The 18,064-nt window shown below is 39.3% G+C and overlaps 1 protein-coding gene across 2 annotated transcripts in view; it reads left to right on the forward strand.

The window, feature by feature from the left end:
• The window catches only part of LAPTM4A (lysosomal protein transmembrane 4 alpha), an 18,670-nt gene extending 847 nt beyond the window's left edge, over positions 1–17,823 (forward strand). For both annotated transcript variants that reach the window (XM_049652002.1, XM_049652003.1), the window contains 6 exons: positions 8,124–8,244; positions 12,147–12,223; positions 12,324–12,446; positions 15,481–15,576; positions 16,103–16,201; positions 17,187–17,823. In XM_049652002.1, the coding sequence (XP_049507959.1) occupies positions 8,124–8,244; positions 12,147–12,223; positions 12,324–12,446; positions 15,481–15,576; positions 16,103–16,201; positions 17,187–17,261 (591 nt within the window). In that variant the 3' untranslated portion in view covers positions 17,262–17,823. The remainder of the gene's footprint in view (positions 1–8,123; positions 8,245–12,146; positions 12,224–12,323; positions 12,447–15,480; positions 15,577–16,102; positions 16,202–17,186) is intronic.
• The last annotated feature ends 241 nt before the right edge of the window (positions 17,824–18,064 follow it).

Consider the following 18,064-nt stretch of genomic DNA (forward strand, 5'->3'; position numbering starts at 1 on the left):
GGGGGGGGGGGGGGGGGGGGGGGGGGGGGGGGGTGGGGGGGGGCGAGAAGGCATAGGGGAGACTCTTCTTAGGGTGTTGTAACTTTGAGAGAGGAGACTGTGGCCTTGAATCAGAGTGGGGTGGGTAGGAATGGGGAGATTGTTCCTTGGCACGAATTACAGGAGAAAGTCGGGGTGGGGAGAAGCGGAGGCTTTGTGGGCTGGGGGTGGGGAGGATGGAGAGTAGGGATGGTGGGTGGGAGGGATAATGATACTAGGATTTGGTAAGGAGTTCTGGAAAGTACCCGGTTTAGGCCCTTTTTGTACTTCCGTGATCAGAAAGAACCCTCTTCCACGTACACTCCCTGGAATTTTGTTCCCTACAAAACAATTAAGAGTGGATCCTGAGAAACGTAGCCCAGTTTCGACATTGTCTTACCGGAAAGGAAAACGAAAGATCCAGCTATAACTCAGTTGCCTGTGGTTCTTGGACCTTATTTTGTTATAATATGTGTGTGTGTGATGTAGGCAGAAAGGCCTCTGTTGTGAATCTGGAGGTTCTCTTAGAGGCAATACCTTTTGCCAGGATTTACACTCGATCTGATTTTTCCTGATTCAACTACCCCTTGCCCATTAGACGCTTTTTATTTCAAACCCATTCCGGTTTTTGAGACCTTTATTGAGAGCCTCCTTTATTCTGGCCACATATGGTAGCATTTCCTGGATCCCAAGATCTATGTAAGTCTGTATCATAACCAAGTTGACAGTGTTATTGATTGGTGGTTCACCAGTAATACTTTTGTGATTTCTTAACCACCATCTCCAGTATTCCTACACTTTGAAGGTAATTATGACCCTGTTGGGATAGCTTTAGGCTATAATGACTTCACTGAAGCTTTGACAAACTTTTCATATTGTTGACTTGATTGGCGGTTCTCACTAATGACTGTGATTTGTTGTTGTTTGAGGGTTTTTTTGTTGGTTTGGTTTGGTATGGGGGATTGTGGTATTAGTGATACTGTATTGTTTCAGTTAACTTCTGTGAACTGTAAGAAAAAAAAAAAACTTCACACATTCTTTTTTGCCTTTCTGTGTTATCATTACTTCCCTACCCAGTGCCTTGAAATCATTAGTATTTGGACAAACACCAGATGACAATAATCTTAGGTAGATACTGTTTCATGGCCCACCTCCAGGGGACTACTGGACCCTCGTATTATTCCTGATTGCCCTGTTTTTTGTTTGTTTTTTTACAGTTTTGCTTTATTGATGTACATTTAAAAAAACAAAACTTCAATGTGTAGGCTTATTTGCTAGTTTCTAGGTTTGTTTTAATGTTTCCTATACTTCCATATTCAGAAATCTCATCTTTCTGGCATAAAATTATATCAAATTTCCCCTCAGAAACTCTGTTTTATATTTTAACTGATTTGTAATATTGGACATTAATCACCTAATGGACGGTAATAGCACTGTATTCCTAACTTCCTTTTATTTATTCTCCATTTTGCCAGGGGTCTGGGTCTTCCATTTCTTTTGTTCTTAGCTCTGTCTTCCATTCCCCTAAATGAATCATACAAGGGTCCTCAAGCCTCTTACTCTACCCTGTCTCCCTTGTTCCTAGAAGATAACCCTCCCTCCTACTAAACTGAGGTGTGTCCACCAGCTGGGACTCTTCCTGAAAACCTAATCGTCCTGTTTCTTCTCAGATCCTTCCCTCCATTCACAGAACAAAGGATTTCTAACTCCTCCTCAAGAAGGAAATAACCACCATCCCAATTTCAACCATCTGAATGTAATTGGCGGTATTTCTTTCCAGTCTTTTCTAGGCAGATTTTTTTTTAATGCTATGGGATCAGCTCATAAAAGTGAAAGGAATTGCAGGGGAAAATATGAGTTACAAACAGCAAACCAAAAATGCAGGGAGTAAAACATTAGTAAGGGTATTTACTCTCCCAAAATAGGGAGTGAGGAGTTTAAATTTACTCCCCACTGGAGGCACTTGATGTGAAAACAGTTTACATCTCCTTATTTTCCATGCTTTAGTTTTCACAATTTTAGAAGGATGCCATAGCTGTTTTTCATTGCATGGGCTTTTAGGTTAATAGAACATTATAAGCTTCTAAAATCAATTAATCTGTCTTAAAATAAGGGATTTATTGGTCATCTGCAATGTAGAAGGCTTTGGTAGACACAGAAAAAGAATAAATCACAGGGACCATATGCCATTGTCTATTCTGTTTCTATTATCTGCCACACAGAGGCACTCAACTGTTCTGTCTTAAATTGTATCTGCACTTATTTTATGGTATTACAGAGATTTTTGGAGCGCATACACAAAAATGAGACTTAACAGTACAGTGACAAAGGAGAGGGGAAGGTGATCGGTAACATCAAATTTTAATTGGATAAAGGACTGGACAAAGGACATTGGTTTTGTTGGTGACTTTCAAAAGTGTAGCTTCCGTACCATGGCAGTATTAAAAAACACAATTTCTGTCTAGTTGGGAAGGTGTGTAACCTTTTAGAAAACAAGACCACCCAGGTAAAGTATAGGGTAATATCTCTAAACAAAAAGGACTTGTCCAAACAGTGCATTTTGTTGCTAGAAGCTTCTTTACTAAAATAGAAGTAATATGGGATTGAGTGAGGTAGAATGTCCCTTCCTCCTCCAGTACCTTGTCAGGATACTCCCTTCCTAAGTTTCAGGTGGGAGAATATCTATGATGATGGCCTCTGTGCTGTTTGGAATTTGGGGGTGGGGGGTGCAGTTCTCTCCCTCCTGCTGGGCCTAGAGGCTGTATCAGTGAATGTATTGGATACTGTGTCATTGCTTTCCGGCAACTGGTCTGGTGTTCAGGCCATTCCAACACGGTGTACTAAAGTATTAATTCTGTGGTGTTAAATAGGACATAGAGAAGTCAGAGACAGTTCTGTGTACCAGAGGTACCAGCCCTGAAGTGTTAGCTTTTGGCATTTTAGATTTGAAAGAAGCATGGGTGGCTTAATCCCTGGTCAAGTAATACAAAGTTTCAGAATGAGCTCTAGTTTAAATTCTGGCATTCCTAAAATTGTTTTCTCTGTTATTTATTGAAGAATCTGAAGCCAGATGATTTCAAACCAATTTGTTACATGGAAGTTCAAATGTTCATTGAGTAATTGAAAATAGTCTTAATGAGTAGGTGTCCTCCTTCATGGTTGATGGTGTGTTACAAGAATACATTTTGAGGGGCCACCTGGGTGGCTCAGTTGGTTAAGCGGCCGACTTCGGCTCAGGTCATGATCTCGCAGTTTGTGAGTTCGAGCCGCCCTGCGCCGGGCTCTGTGCTGACGGCTCAGACCCTGGAGCCTGCTTCGGATTCTGTGTCTCCCCCTCTCTCTGCCCCTCCCCTGCTCATGCTCTGTGTCTGTCCGTCTCTCAATAATAAATAAACGTTAAATAAAAAGAATACATTTTGAGCATTTGTAATAATTTTGTTTTGGGAAGATTTAATATATTGCTAATTTTTCATGAATGTCTCAGCCATAAATAATCTAAAGCTAGGTGACTGGGAGAGAGGTGAAGACAGGTGTCCTCAAACTGTATTCTTTTCCAACCCTCACCCCTGACTCCTTTAAATAAGAGTATAACCTATTTATATTTTGAAGTTAATATCTTTCCTCAAACACACTTTTTTTGTGCCTCAGTACTTTGACATGTGCTTTTTTTTTTTCTCCCCCCAAGTCACATTTTAAAAACAACATATTAAGGAAAATTTCAAATCTAAAGAATAATGAGATAGTATTAACATCTCCCATTTACTCATCACCCAGCTTCCACTGTTAATAGCATTTAGCCAGTTCCATTTCATTTTTTAATGGTTAGCCCAGATGTTCTTGGTGGAGCTTTTCTTATTTCTCAGCCAGAGGGATCTGGTTTCCTCACTGTGTATCTGGAAAAGTTTCTTTATACTATTTGTATGTACTTATTAACTACTGCTTATTACATGATTACTAATGATTATCTTTTCATTTTTCTCCCCCACAAGATGTTCTTGAGGGAGAAAGATGATAGGTCTTTCTCTATAAAAGGTGTATAGTAGCTAGCTTGTTAATTAGAACATTTGAAGTATTCATTAGACATTTGTTAAATTAATTGCCTCCTCTTAAATATAGTAGGAATAACTCATTTGTACTGCACATTTGTAACTACCAGTAAACAACAGGAGGCTTATATATATGTGAAACATGTGACAGAATTTTTGGAGGTTGGCCATTTTGATCTTTATCTGCTGGCAGTGCTTTGCTGACTGGCTCCCAGTGGAGACTCTCTCTGCCTGTGAGACCCTTATCAGGATGCCCTGAAGCACACACTTTGTTTTATAGTCTCAGCAGATACTGGGTCGTGGCAGAATGTGCTTTGCAGACCTAAAGAATAATGATTTAAAACAAAAACCAGCTCCCAAAGAATCATCTGGGATGGGTGTGGCAGCAAGAGGAGAAAGCAAAGAGGAATTCCTCTTCTGAGGCCCAGTGCTTCCGTGGGCCTGGGCCTGGTAGCCTGGTAACCGTATCTCTGTAACAAGTAAAATCCAACACATCTGGCTTTTGTTATTCTTTGTTTACTTATACAAGGTGTGCAGAAGGCTTGCAAAAACCATGTAAACCACATAATTTAACCCAATAAATGTACAGGACTGCTTCTACATTGAATGGTATGTTTGTAGCTCGTGCTGTTAACATGTTTGCTGTCTTCTGTACCTCCATATTATGAGGTTTAGAAATTAATCATTACTTAAATTACATTTTTGGTTTTTTTCCTGAATATAGTAAAAGGAAAAAAATGGGAATAAATATTAAGAAATTGTACATACTTGCTGTTATTCAGAGAAATTTTATATCAAATTTTATATATTTTTTAAAAAATGCTACATGGAATTTAGTAGAAGTATCGAGGAACTGTAATTAAAAGTAAATAGCACAGGGCCTAAATATGAGCACACGGTGGGTGCTCAGTGGTAAGTCTTTTAAGATCACAAGGATGGATTTTCCAGGTTAATATTTAAAATGAAAGTTGAGATTTTAATGAAATATACTGACATAATGGAATATAATTTTTTTTTAATTTTTTTAATGTTTATTTTATTTTTGAGAGAGAGAGCATGAGCAAGCAAGGGAGGGGCAGGGAGAGAGGGAGACACAGAATCTGAAGCAGGCTCCGAGCTCTGAGCTGTCAGCACAGAGCCTGATGCGGGGCTCGAACCCATGAACCGCGAGATCATGACCTGAGCCAAAGTCAGATGCCCAACTGACTGAGCCACCCAGGCGCCCCTAGAATATATTAACTCGGTGAAGATTTGAAGAACTGTGAGCTTTTAAAGAAGTAGCACTACAATTTATTTTATTTATCCTTTCTTGGTCCTTTTGATTAGATCTTTGACTTTTGTTTAATACTCAGGGCTGTGACAGTGAAATGAGATTTGAAGTGTCACTACGAGTCTGTGGCTGATCTATGAGAAGAAAAATAGATTTTTAAAAAGTTGTTTTGTAAGTTTTTCTGTTAGCACGAGAGGGGGAGGGCCATACAGAGGGGGAGAGCGAATCCCAAGCATGCTCCACAGCTGCCAGCACAGAGCCCAACACAGTGCTGCATCCCACGACCGTGAGATCATGACCTGAGCTGAAACCGAGAGTTGGACACTCAACTGACTGAACCACTCAGGTGCTCCAGAAAAATACATTTTTATAAGTCCTACATGCAGTAAAAATATTTAAGAAGGGAAAATTAAACTCCTAAATATTTTGGTTGTGTCATTTCCTTCATCTAGTAATTGAGTTTGCATAGTTTTTCCTGACATGAGACTGTTTTTCTGTACTATGCAGAGCTACTCTTTTTTTTAAGTTTATTTATTTTGAAAGAGAGAGCTCACAGGGGAGGGGCAGAGACAGAAGTATAGAGAGAATCCCAAGCAGGCACCTTGCTGTCTGCATGGAGCTGGATATGGGACTCAAACTCATGAATGAACTGTGAGATCTTGACCTGAGCCAAAAGCAAGAGTCAGATGCTTAACTGACTGAGCCGCCCAGGTGTCCCTGTGCAGAGCTATTTAACTATGACTGTATATAGTGTTTAGCAAAGAATAATTTGCTGGATTGATTTCAAACTGATTTCTATAAGGCTTCAGTAGATACATCTGATTGTTCAATAATTAATTCACCTAGTTGTATTAGCTCCTACTCCTATACCACACACTAGCCAAAACCCATTGCAGTAAAAATGCCCCCCCCCCCCCCGAGAAAATCAGTTTTCAACTGGGGAGCCACCTTGCAGATATGATTGTCCTATGTAAGACCTTTCAAGAGTTGAAGGATAAAGTACCTTGCTTTTGAGCAATGCAAGGGAAAAGGTATGTTACTGAACATATTTATTTGGACAGTAAAGTATAAACATAGCCTTAGATAATAGCGTCTTCTGGAAAGGCCTCAAAACAGGAGTTGCTTAGGAATTGGTATAAGTAATCCTGTGGTGCTAAGAAGCTGGTTGTCTTAAATGGAACCAGGTTTGTGTCCTAGCTCTAACCTTTGTCCTCTGTAACACAAGTTATTTCGCATGCTGAAACTTAGTTTCCTCATCTGCAAATTGGCTTTAGTAATATTTACTTCAGCAGGTGGTTGGGAGGAATAAGTGAAATAATATACTGTATGTGAATATGCCTAGTATACAGTATATTCTCAATAAATGTCAGTTGATTCTGAATTTGGTATTGTTTAGATCCCCTAACCTTTTTGAATGGTTAAAATTGGTTTGCATGTCATAGAGAATGTGCAGTGCCTCCAGCTGATAAAATCATTTATCATTCATGGTGGATAGGAGAGAGCTATGTAATAGAGTTTGTTTAAAGTACAGATCAAGGCTCTAACATATCTTAAAAGCATCAAATGTTCAGATTTTTACAAAGGGAGGAGGATAGGTTTCTGTGCACTTTAGATAGGGAAGCCTAACTCCAAGCCTAGGTGGTTTTCTCTATTGAATCATTAACAGGACTGTTTTTGAGCACTTCAAGAAGCGGTGCCTCCTGGCATACTGCAGGGATTCTTTAACCACTGGAGGCATAAATAATTACCGCTTCAAATGGAGTTACAACCCTGGTAAACTAGAAAAACTCACCAGATACTGTGATGGAATTGCAGCAGGAAATTTGACAAAGTCTCAAGATGTTTCTCTGAACGAGATAAAGAATTTTGTTCAAAGATTGCTGATTAATGGGAAGAGGACGCCTCCTGTGCTTGGCCCGGTTCTCTTTTCTAGTGACTGAGGTGGAGATACTGATTACATGCTGATCATATTTTTAAATGCTGGAAGCTAAAAAACAAGATAGTAAATCTGTGGGGTGTCCGCCAGAAAATCTTGACAGGCAAGAATATAAGATGAAATTCCATTGCAAATGTATCAAGCCCTTATACTAACTGTACAGATTAGAATCCAACTAACTGTACAGGTTCAGGTGGTAGCTTAGCAGGATCAAGTGTGAAAAAGAATGAAGGGTTTTAGGGAGTTGCTCTCATGTAACATTCCAAAAATTTATGAAGCCAGTGTGAATTGGGCTGCATTAATTGAAATTTGTTAGCTTAGGCTCTAGCGGCTGAGGTCCTGCTGTGCTCTGACCAAGCTGATCTTAACCTCATTCTAATGGTATGTCCAACAAACTGGAGCATGTGTATAGAGGAGAGCAGAGAGGAGGTAGTGAGGTAAGCCTGCTGGATCACTATGTTCTTAACTGATGGGACTACATAAGTAATGTTGGATGAACTGTGGCTTCTTCAAACTCAGAAATTCTGAGATCGGTGTATGAATAAACATGTGATTCTGAACAGGAACAATTTGTAATGATTCCTTTTAATCATTTTGCCATTTTGTTGATATTAACGCAAGTTCAGGGAATACATCTTTTCTCTGAAACAATTAAGTTTATACTTTAGGAAATAATTATTTTTCAACTGTTTTTCTATGGTATTGCATACTGTTTTATCTACAGGTTAATCTGTTATTTTCTGTCTTTGTTACTGCAAGTAAAACAGTTTAAATATGGAAAGACATCCAAAGATTGTGAAGACTGTTTCCTGATTAATAATATAACAGATACCAAACATCTTATCTTTCACAGGTGGTAAACCTATTGATGGCAATTTTGCTGACTGTGGAAGTAACTCATCCAAACTCAATGCCAGCTGTCAACATTCAGTATGAAGTCATTGGCAATTACTATTCATCTGAGAGAATGGCTGGTATGTTTTTAGGTGAAAATATATCTCCTTTAATCATACACACAGACACACACATACACACACTCTATTCAGAGAATTGATTAAATTATATTTAAGTTATTTTACTTGCTGAGGCATAAAAGTGTTTTTGTGGGTTTTTCAAATTATTCAGTGAGAATTATAATTGAGCACTTTTGCCCAGAAAATGCTATGGACTACTAGATTTTTGAGAAATATACATTGTATACCTTTGATTCCTATCTGGTGCTGTGGAGATGATAAGAAATTACAAAAAGACTTGTGAGTCTCTGAAGGTCCGCTAGCAAGTGTAGTAGAGGATGGGAGCAAATAGGCTTACGGGAACATGTGAAATATGAATTATTGGAATATTTGGTGATATCTTTTGCTCAGGGTCACAGTTCTAAATATATATCTATCATTTAGATGAAGAAAGACACTGTTGGAGTTAGAAATAGAAGACATTCATGTAAATTACCTTTTTAAACCTGTTTACTCTCCAGTAACATTTTCATTATTTATCTTTCTCTAAAGCACAGGAGCAGAGGTGCCTGGGTGGCTTAGTTGGTTAAGTGTCAGACTTCGGCTCTGGTCATGATCTTGCAGTTTGTGGGTTCGAGCCCCGTGTGGGGCTCTGTGCTGACAGCTCAGAGCCTGGAGCCTGCTTCGGATTCTGTGTCTCCCTCTCTCTCTCTCTCTCTCTCTGCCCTTCCCTGCTCTCACTCTGTCTCTCTCCTCTCAAAAATAAATAAACATTAATGGGGCACTTGGGTGTCTCAGTTGGTTAAGCGGCCGACTTGGGCTCAGGTCATGATCTCATGGTTCATGAGTTTGAGCCCCGCGTTGGGTTCTGTGCTGACAGCTCAGAACCTTGAGCCTGCTTCAGATTCTATGTCTCCCTCTCTCTCTGCCCCTCTCGTGCTCTGTCTCTCAAAACTGAATAAATGTTAAAAAAATTTTTTTTAATAAATAAGCATTAAAATTTAAAATACAGGTTCAGAAATATTTTAGTTAAGATTGTATATTATGAATAGAAATTTAATGTTCGAACAGAAAATTATGCCTCAAACTTTGCAGTATGAACAGCTTTTTTGCGTGTTGATTTTTTTAAATTTCACTTCAGAAAAATGTTCTGAGTTCTCATATGTAAGTTGTATTTATAATATTATAGGATTTAAGTTACCATATTTTTAGTTTTATTAGCTTTTATTATAAGTTCTTGAGCTTCATTAAATTTATGGTCTTCCCATAAGCTTATGAAGTTGTTTTTTAAAAAAATTTGGTTGTGGGGGCACCTAGTTGGCTCAGTTGTTAGAGCACGTGACTCTTGATCTCAGGGTTGTCGTTCAAGCTCCATGTTGGGTGTGGAGCCTACTTAAAAATAAATAAATAAAAATTGGTTGTTAATTTAAATAATTCACTGTCTACAGGGCCAGCTGCCTTTTCTAGGATTCAAGTAGAGTTTTGTGGGCATCTGTTGACATTACACTATGAAATCACTAACAGTTTTTTACACTGTGCTTTAAAAAAATTTTTTTTAAGTTTATTTATTTTGAGAGAGAGTGTGAGTGTTGGGGGGGGGGGCAGAAAGAGCAGGGGAGAGAGAGTCCTAAGCAGGCTCCACACTGCCGGCACAGAGCCTGACACGGGGCTCAAACTCACGAAACTGCAAGATCATGACCTGAGCCGAGACAAAAAGTTGGATGCTTAACCGACTGAGCTACCCAGGCTCCCCTTTAAGTGCTTTGTAAAAATGTGTCTACTAAAAAAAATAAATAAATAAAAATGTGTCTACTGAGTGTCCATTCAGATCTTTATAATCCTTTAATTATGTTGTCAAGTGTGGTAAAAGAAATACCAAGAGCATATTAGAAACCTCCCTTCTGGAGTTTGTTTTTTCTTAAGTAGTCTGTTTCTCTATTTAAAATAAAAACCAAAATACAACGATGAATAAAACTTTAGTTTTTAATGCCTGTTTCTGGTATTTTAGGCTGTAAAATTATATAAAACCTGCTAATGTTGGGATTTTTCAGCATGCAGTGTCAGCTTGTGTTTCTCTTTAAATCAAGGTGTAGAAAAAGATTTATGGCTGTTGACATTCTTATGCTGTGGCTGGAGCTGCAGGGATGAAGCCACAGGTTTTACTGCATGCTGCATGGCTGCCGTGGCCACCGTAGTGGGAATCAGATACAGAGTTAGCATACTTTTGTTGATTCTAGTTCTGCCAGAACCTTTATTGAGAGAACATAAAAATGTGTAGTTCTTGGTCATACAGTAGTTTGTGTCTCTTAACGGAAGTGGAACGTTGACCCTCCCACAGGCACAGTGTTAAAATGGCAAGTTAATTTCTGATCATTGGCCTGCGGCTGATTGTAAATAATGAGGTTTGCAGTTAGTCAGCTAAACAGAATATGACCCTCAATATATATGAAATGCTTCTGCAACATATACAAGCTGCTTTTCAAATAGGAATTTAACCTTAATTTTATTCACTTTGGTAACGGGTGAACACTTGGGGCCCCCTGGAGGAGGTTCTTGAATGTGGTGGTGGATGGAAACCTGAGGTTCATATCTGTGCGTTTAGCCCTCATATTTTGTTTGCTTTATTGAGTCACAAATATTGGAGTGTCTCGTTCTAGGTATTGTGTATGTATTTTTCACCTATTATTCCATTTCTCCCCTTTTTTGCTACAGGGTATCTAAAGGATATCCTATATCCTCTAGAAAAATCTAAAGACGGCCCTTAACTTAGCACCAAATACTGAGGATGTTTATACTTCCAAGTGACAAGATGATACATGATATCATGTGTGACATCCAGCAGTTATTCTAATCATCCATCATCATTAGTGCCTTTCTGGTTCTTAATATCTATCCGGAGTCAAAGAATTAACTTGAGATCTGCTAAAAAAAAAACTCTCAAGTGTGGCTTAGTATTGTTGAGATTACTCAGGTGTTTTGTGAGGTAATTAATGAATTTGGATAACCTTGAGGAAGGAGACAACCTGAGACAGGTGAAGAACAAAGAAGAAAATGGGCTTGTTAAAGCAGTGGAGAAATGAAGGGCAAGGAGTGGGGAGCAGGGAGTTCCCATGTTGGCGTAAGAGAGAGGAGGTTAATGGGGAACCTTGAATCTCTATACTTTCTCTTGAGGCCAGAGAGGGCAGCTGTAGTGCTCTGAGTTTATGTGTCTTTTAAGCAGATACCAGCCTTTCCCTCCTGTTGAACCCTGCTCATTTCACAAGACCCAACATGTGTCAAATCTTCCATAGTTTTTCCCTGATTCCCCAAGGACAGCTAATCCAATGTAGCACTTGCCACATTGGATTATCATTATCTGCATGCCTTCAGACTCTTAGGCTCTGGGCAGAGACCTGTCTCCCTAGCAGAGTGACTGGTTGATGATAAGAGTCAATGAGTTGTAGCAATTTAATAAACAAAAACAAAGGGGTGAATTCCTCAAAACTTCATTACTTAATGCTGAGATGGATTTTTTTTTTTTTTTTAAACTCTCTTGGCTTTAGGTTTTTTTCGGGGGCATTCTGGAAAATACTCATTTTTTTTAAGCTAGCTTTAACATGTAATTTTGTTGGGGTGCCTGAGTGGTTCAGTTGGTTGAGCCTCTGACTCTTGACTTTGGCTCAGGTCATGATCTCATGGTTTCGTGAGTTCCAGCCCCACATCAGACTCTGTGCTGATAGTGAGAAGCCTGCTTGGGAATCTGTCTCCCTCTCTCTCTCTGCCCCTCTCCCCCTTGCTCTCTATGTCTCTTCTCTCTCTCAAAATAAATAAAAATAAACTTTAAAAGAAACCCCCAAAAAACAAAAAACATTTTGTCATGAAGAGTTTTGGGGTTTTTTTGTTGCATAAGTAGCTTAATTAGATTTTTTTTTTTGTTTTTTTAGATAATGCCTGTGTTCTTTTTGCTGTCTCTGTTCTTATGTTTATCATCAGTTCAATGCTGGTCTATGGAGCAATTTCTGTAAGTACCCTATATTTTTGACTTTGAGTTTGACCTTTACTGAGTGGCACTTAACATTTCATATTTGTGTTGTGATGTTGTGGTTATTTTTTTTCTTCAGTATCAAGTGGGTTGGCTGATTCCCTTCTTCTGCTACCGGCTTTTTGACTTCGTTCTCAGTTGCCTGGTTGCTATCAGTTCTCTCACTTACTTGCCAAGAATCAAAGAGTATCTGGATCAATTAGTAAGTGTGTATACTAATTAAACTTTTTCTCTTCATTTTAAGTACAGTATTTAAATCAAAACTTTGAGTCAGCTTTCAGTGCTATTTTTATTTTAATCTACCCTGTTTATTTTTAAAAGTGTTTCAAAATAATTATTGTTCCTCTTAACTACCTTGTTAAAGCCAGTAATATACATAGGATATTTTCTTATATACCTAGGATATTTTCTTACCGTACCATTTGGATATTCTAGTATTAAAAATCTCTAAATATGGGGCACCTGGGTGGCTCATTCAGTTGAGCTTCTGACTCTTGATTTTGGCTCAGGTTGTGGTCTCATGGTTCATGAGATCAAGCCTTACATTGGGCTCTGTGCTGATAGTGGGGCCTGCTTGGGATTGTCTCTCTGCTCCTCCACCCCTCCCCCAAAATAAATAAATATTTTTTTGAAAAGCCTCTAAAGGTGGGTATCATAGAACTTAAGGAGTAGTTCAACTTTTGTTTTGAGTATACCGGTACTATAATCACTTGGCTATACAGGCTTCCCCTTCTATCCAAAAGCACATTCCTTTAAAATCTTCCGTAAGCTGAAATGTTGTAAATGTTTGTTCCCAGACCCCAAAAATAATCTTAGTCTTTTCTGACACCCAAGGGCACATCTTGCTAACAGATGCCCAAAATAAATAGAGGTAAAGCACAAAGACTCACACACCCAGTTCAGAGCTGTGCAGGCTGGATGCTGAGCTGCTGAATGTAGTTCCCAGGGGAGGAGCTTGGTAAGGCCCCTCCCGCTGCTTGGGGTGTGCTCGGCCTCTACAACAGCTTGCTGCAATGCAAACACTGGATGCCATTTTTGCTTCTCCCCTTTTTAATTTGCCGGCATCAATAGCAAATATTTGAGTGCTTACTGTATCCTTCCCTCTATTCAAGGCAAATTATTGGTGAATGGTGTAGATACAAACATAAACATAACTTCCTCTCTCTCTCGAGGAGCAGACGTGAATTGGGGGAGTTAAGACATGAAGATGTTATCTGTGTTAATGAACTATAACTGTTACACAGCATTCAGTGAGGAGCTTAGATTAGTGCCCTGTGATGGAGGGGTAGGGAATCCTCTGGGTTGGAGTAAGGTCTGCATGGAGGTGTGAAGTCCAGATAAATGGAAGTTCATTTCAAAAATGCTGTCGTTAGGAATTTTCTCCCGACTTGGCAGATATCCTGCCTATTGTATCTTGTGTACCACCAAATTTATTCATTCAGAAAACATTTGGTGGTTGCTGCTTCTGTGCAAGGCATTCTGCTAGGTTCTTGGGATACATCAGTAGAACTCATTTGCTAGTAAAGGGATTGGAAAATTAATTGACAATTACTGCAGTAAAACTGTGAAGGAAAAGTATTGGCTGCGTGAGTGGATATCATACCGATGTCAGACCTGGGCTGGGAAGTGAGACTTGAATTGCGCTCAGGAGTCTAGTAGGAATTAAGATAGGGAAAGTACAGGAGCAAATGTCCCAGGTCAGAGACCCCTTGAGGTAGGAAGGAACATGGTATAGTCAGAAGACTAAAAGGGGACCATGGTGGCTGCCACATAGAGAAAGGGAGGGAAGCAGCTTGCTGCAATGCAAACACTGGATGCCATTTTTGCTTCTCCCCTTTTTCTCCCTAGCACGTGATGAGCTAGAGAGAAGGGGTTGGGGGCAGGGCCTGGTGTTCTGGTTGGCCGTGGTCAGAAACTTCCTCATTCTAGATCTCTTGTCATGTCCTGTCTGGCTGAAAGATTTCAAGCTTTCTGAAAAAAATCTGTAGCGTTCCCCATGAGCTGGTCTCATTCAATTTTTGTCCTTTTATTTATAATAAAGGTTTAAAGAACAGTTTTGTCCCAAGGAGACAGCTGTGTTTGGAGTTGTTGTGTGTGGATGCTTTTTTCTTTTTCAGTCCTTTGGGATTTTTACATGCTGCTTATTTTTGAAAATTATTTGGGCCTTTGTATTTACATTTCTGTTAAAAACAGATATGTTTTTAAAAATTAAATGAGTTTTATAGGAAAACTTTAGGGTGAATTTTTTTTTTTACTATTCCTTTTATAGACCCCAGTGGTTTCTCCATTCTGTCGTTATATTCACTTGGTCTCTCAGAGTGGCAATACTTTCTTTTTTGGCCAGCTTATAAATCCTAAATTATTCCTTTGTAGTACCCTTCTCCTGGAACCTAGCTTAATGAGTAAATAAAGTTGAACCCTTCACAATGGAACATAGTAAGTCTGCAGTAAGCCACAGAATCTTACCTGTCTTTATAACCAGGGGCATGCCTTCTTTTTGCCCCTTTCTGATGAGCATTGAGACTGACAGTTGGCTCTTACAAAAATTAATTTCCCCACGTAGGACTAAATGACCCCTGAAACTTAGGTAAGCCTTAGCACTTCGTAACTTAACAACTCAGGGACAAGTCTGCAGTCGCATACAGGAGATCATCTTTTTCCAAAGGCCAGAAAAATGTAAAACAGGGAAGAGGAAAGATGAGCTCAGCTCATACAGCAGAATTCAAATGCATTTTAGGTGTTCAGTAGCATGCATTCATGATGATGAGGCTTAAAGGTACAGTGAGTTCAATTCTGTTTACTAGTTTTTATTAGAATATCAGTTCTGACTTTGGTGCCTTTCTGTTTGTATTTTTAAGATGCTCTCTAGACTGTCACAACGTGCAGCTGCCATAGCTGAATTATGAGTGAATGTGTATGTGTTTGGTTAATAAACTTAATGATTTTGAGCAGTTTTAGGTTAACAGCAAAATCGAATAGAAAGCGCGCCCTTCCCTCCCTCACTGTCCACATCCCAGACTGTAGTGGTGCATTTGTTACAATTGATGGACCTACACTGACACATCGTTATCACCGAGAGTTCCTAGTTTACACTGGGTTCACTTCTTACATTCTGCAGATTTGGAAAAGTGTGTAATGATGTGTATTCATCACTGTGCTATCCTAGAGGGTAATGTCCCTGCCCTAAATATCTTCTTTCCTCTGCCTGTTCACCTCTCCACCCCCTTTTTTTATAGCCTGATTTTCCCTACAAAGATGACCTCTTGGCATTGGACTCCAGCTGCCTCCTCTTCATTGTTCTTGTGTTCTTTGCCTTATTCATCATTTTTAAGGTGAGTTGCTGACTAAATATTTGGGCTTTGACACTGTTCATCTAAACCTTTTTGTTGTCTTTTCTCCTCATAGTTCCAACAGTTAAGTGATAGTGTTTATTCGGACATAGTAGTAAAGATAACACCTAGGTGATGTCCTTCTCATTTCCAGAGAGTGATTGGAAATACCAGGATCCTTCCTAAGTGTAAAGAACATCATTATGTTTTTAGAAGTAGCTCATGATTTAATTGAAAATCTGTTCACATTCCAAAGGTTCAGAGACAGAATTTCCTTGGCAGCACAATGGTTATCAGACCTGAATTGAAACCCCAGTTCTGGTTTCTCTGTAAAATGATATTAATAAAACTTGGGATATTTAAGTGGGGGCAAGTAGGCAGAGGGCCTGGCTTGTGCTAGGTCCAAATGGATGTCCATTCCCTTTTCCAGGGAGAAAGTACACGGAAAAGCATTAGCAGTCACCTTAATTTTAGAGCAGGTAGTCTGCTGAGTTTCTGGCATGTATAAATTTTGTTTGCGTTCTTTTAGGCATATCTAATCAACTGTGTTTGGAACTGCTATAAATACATCAACAACAGGAACATGCCGGAGATTGCTGTGTACCCTGCCTTTGAAGCACCTCCACAGGTGAACGATCTTTTAATACATTAAATCTTCAGTAGTTGTTATTGATCATTCTTAATGAGCCTAGGTCTTGACTGCCTCTTCAATGCCATGTATGTGGTTTAGGACACAAATAGCTTAAATCCACAAGATGTAACATTTCCCAGTTGGAAACCTGGCTACATGGGTGAGAGACACCCTGCACTGCTCATTCAATTTGACTGTTAGGTTGGACTCGTAGGTAGTCTTGAAAAGGGTTGCATTTTGCAGAGGAGATCAGACAGGAAACAGCCGTGTGAGCCATGCCAGGCTTGTGGCTTCTGGAACCTCTAAGGATGGGATACTGTCATTTACAGCTTGTGTTGCTTTTAAAAAACACCCACACGATCAAAAGGGGGAGCTGAATTTTCTGTGGGGAGATGAATGCAATGGGTTCCAGGAGTCTGTGGGGAGGCCTCCTTCCTGGGACCCTTTAGTTGCTGCTGTATTATCTTTCCAGGTTTTCAACATGTGGAATACATGTGGCCCATGTAGGGCCCGCCTCTCACACTTGAGTCACTTAGGTTGGAATGCCACTCTTACATAGATGTGCCCTTTACCCTAGAAGAAATGATACAAAAGTACCTGGCCCTTGAATTACAGATTCTGATGAAATTCAGGATCCAGCATCTTAATGGAGGCTTCCTTTAGCATGGGTCAGTGGTGCCCTTAACTTGGATTTGCAGCCCCTGAGGCACTGGTTCTGTCAGTCACACTGTAGGGAAGAGGGGAGAACGGTGCGACCTACTTCCTGTCAAGATGCCCTGGTGGCCTCCGGTCAGTTCAGAAGCAAAACTCCATCTTCCCTTCCTTTGCCCCTCCCTCTTTAGCAGTCTTGGATCACCTCAGTTACGCTCAGGAACTTTTTAGCTAATAGTTTCTTCAGCTAAACTCAGAAAGCATTTGAATTATTCCAGACAGGAATTTTTCAAGGTGATTTAAGTCTGATACAATTTTTTTCTCTCTTCAGTATGTTTTGCCAACCTATGAAATGGCAGTGAAGATGCCTGAGAAAGAGCCACCGCCTCCTTACATACCTGCCTGAAGAAGTTCTGCCTTTGTCAATAAACCCTATACCAGCTTTTCGTCTTGTTTATTTTACAGAATGCTGCAATACAGGGCTCTTCAAACTTGTTTGATATAAAATACACTTTCCTTTGTTTCAGCATTTATTTTCAAACACTAACAAGCTTTTTTGACATCTATTCAAAGTCGGTTTTATTTTGTTTTTTTTTTTATCGTTATGTCTATTACATTTTAATAGTGTTTTTGAAGACAATCTAGGTTAAGCAAGAGCAAAGTGCCATTGTTTGCCTTGAATGGGGGGAGGGATGGGGCTGTTCTCTACACATTTTCTTTTGTAACTTTGCACTTTCTTTATATAATAGTTTGCGTTTTGGTTATTTGCTGCCCTGGATACTTTCAGGAAGAATGACTAAAATATTCAGGGTGAGTAAGTTGGGTATAAGATCTGAAGTTTTCGGCTATGAAAACAGGAAAAATCTATACCATTTTAACTTGACTGTGGAAGATGACGGTTGCACGTTTCTAATTTGTATGTGTTTCCATCTTTGTGATAAGATGCTTTAATAAATCTCTTAAATATTTACTGTTGTCATTTTTAAAAAAAAGATTTGTTACCCTGTTTTGGTAGCTAGAACCTCACATTTTCCTTTACAATAAAGTCAAGACTATTGGGATCTTTTGGTACTTTGAGAACACAATGCTAGATTTCACTTGAAAGCATTTCTTTAGTTCAGTAACACAAATATTATTTAAAGTTAATATATTACTGGACTCACTGGCCAGGAATTAATATTATGGTTTGTTAGAAAAATTATATGATGA

Source organism: Panthera uncia, assembly GCF_023721935.1.
Source record: "Panthera uncia isolate 11264 chromosome A3 unlocalized genomic scaffold, Puncia_PCG_1.0 HiC_scaffold_12, whole genome shotgun sequence".
Classification (NCBI taxonomy): domain Eukaryota; kingdom Metazoa; phylum Chordata; class Mammalia; order Carnivora; family Felidae; genus Panthera; species Panthera uncia.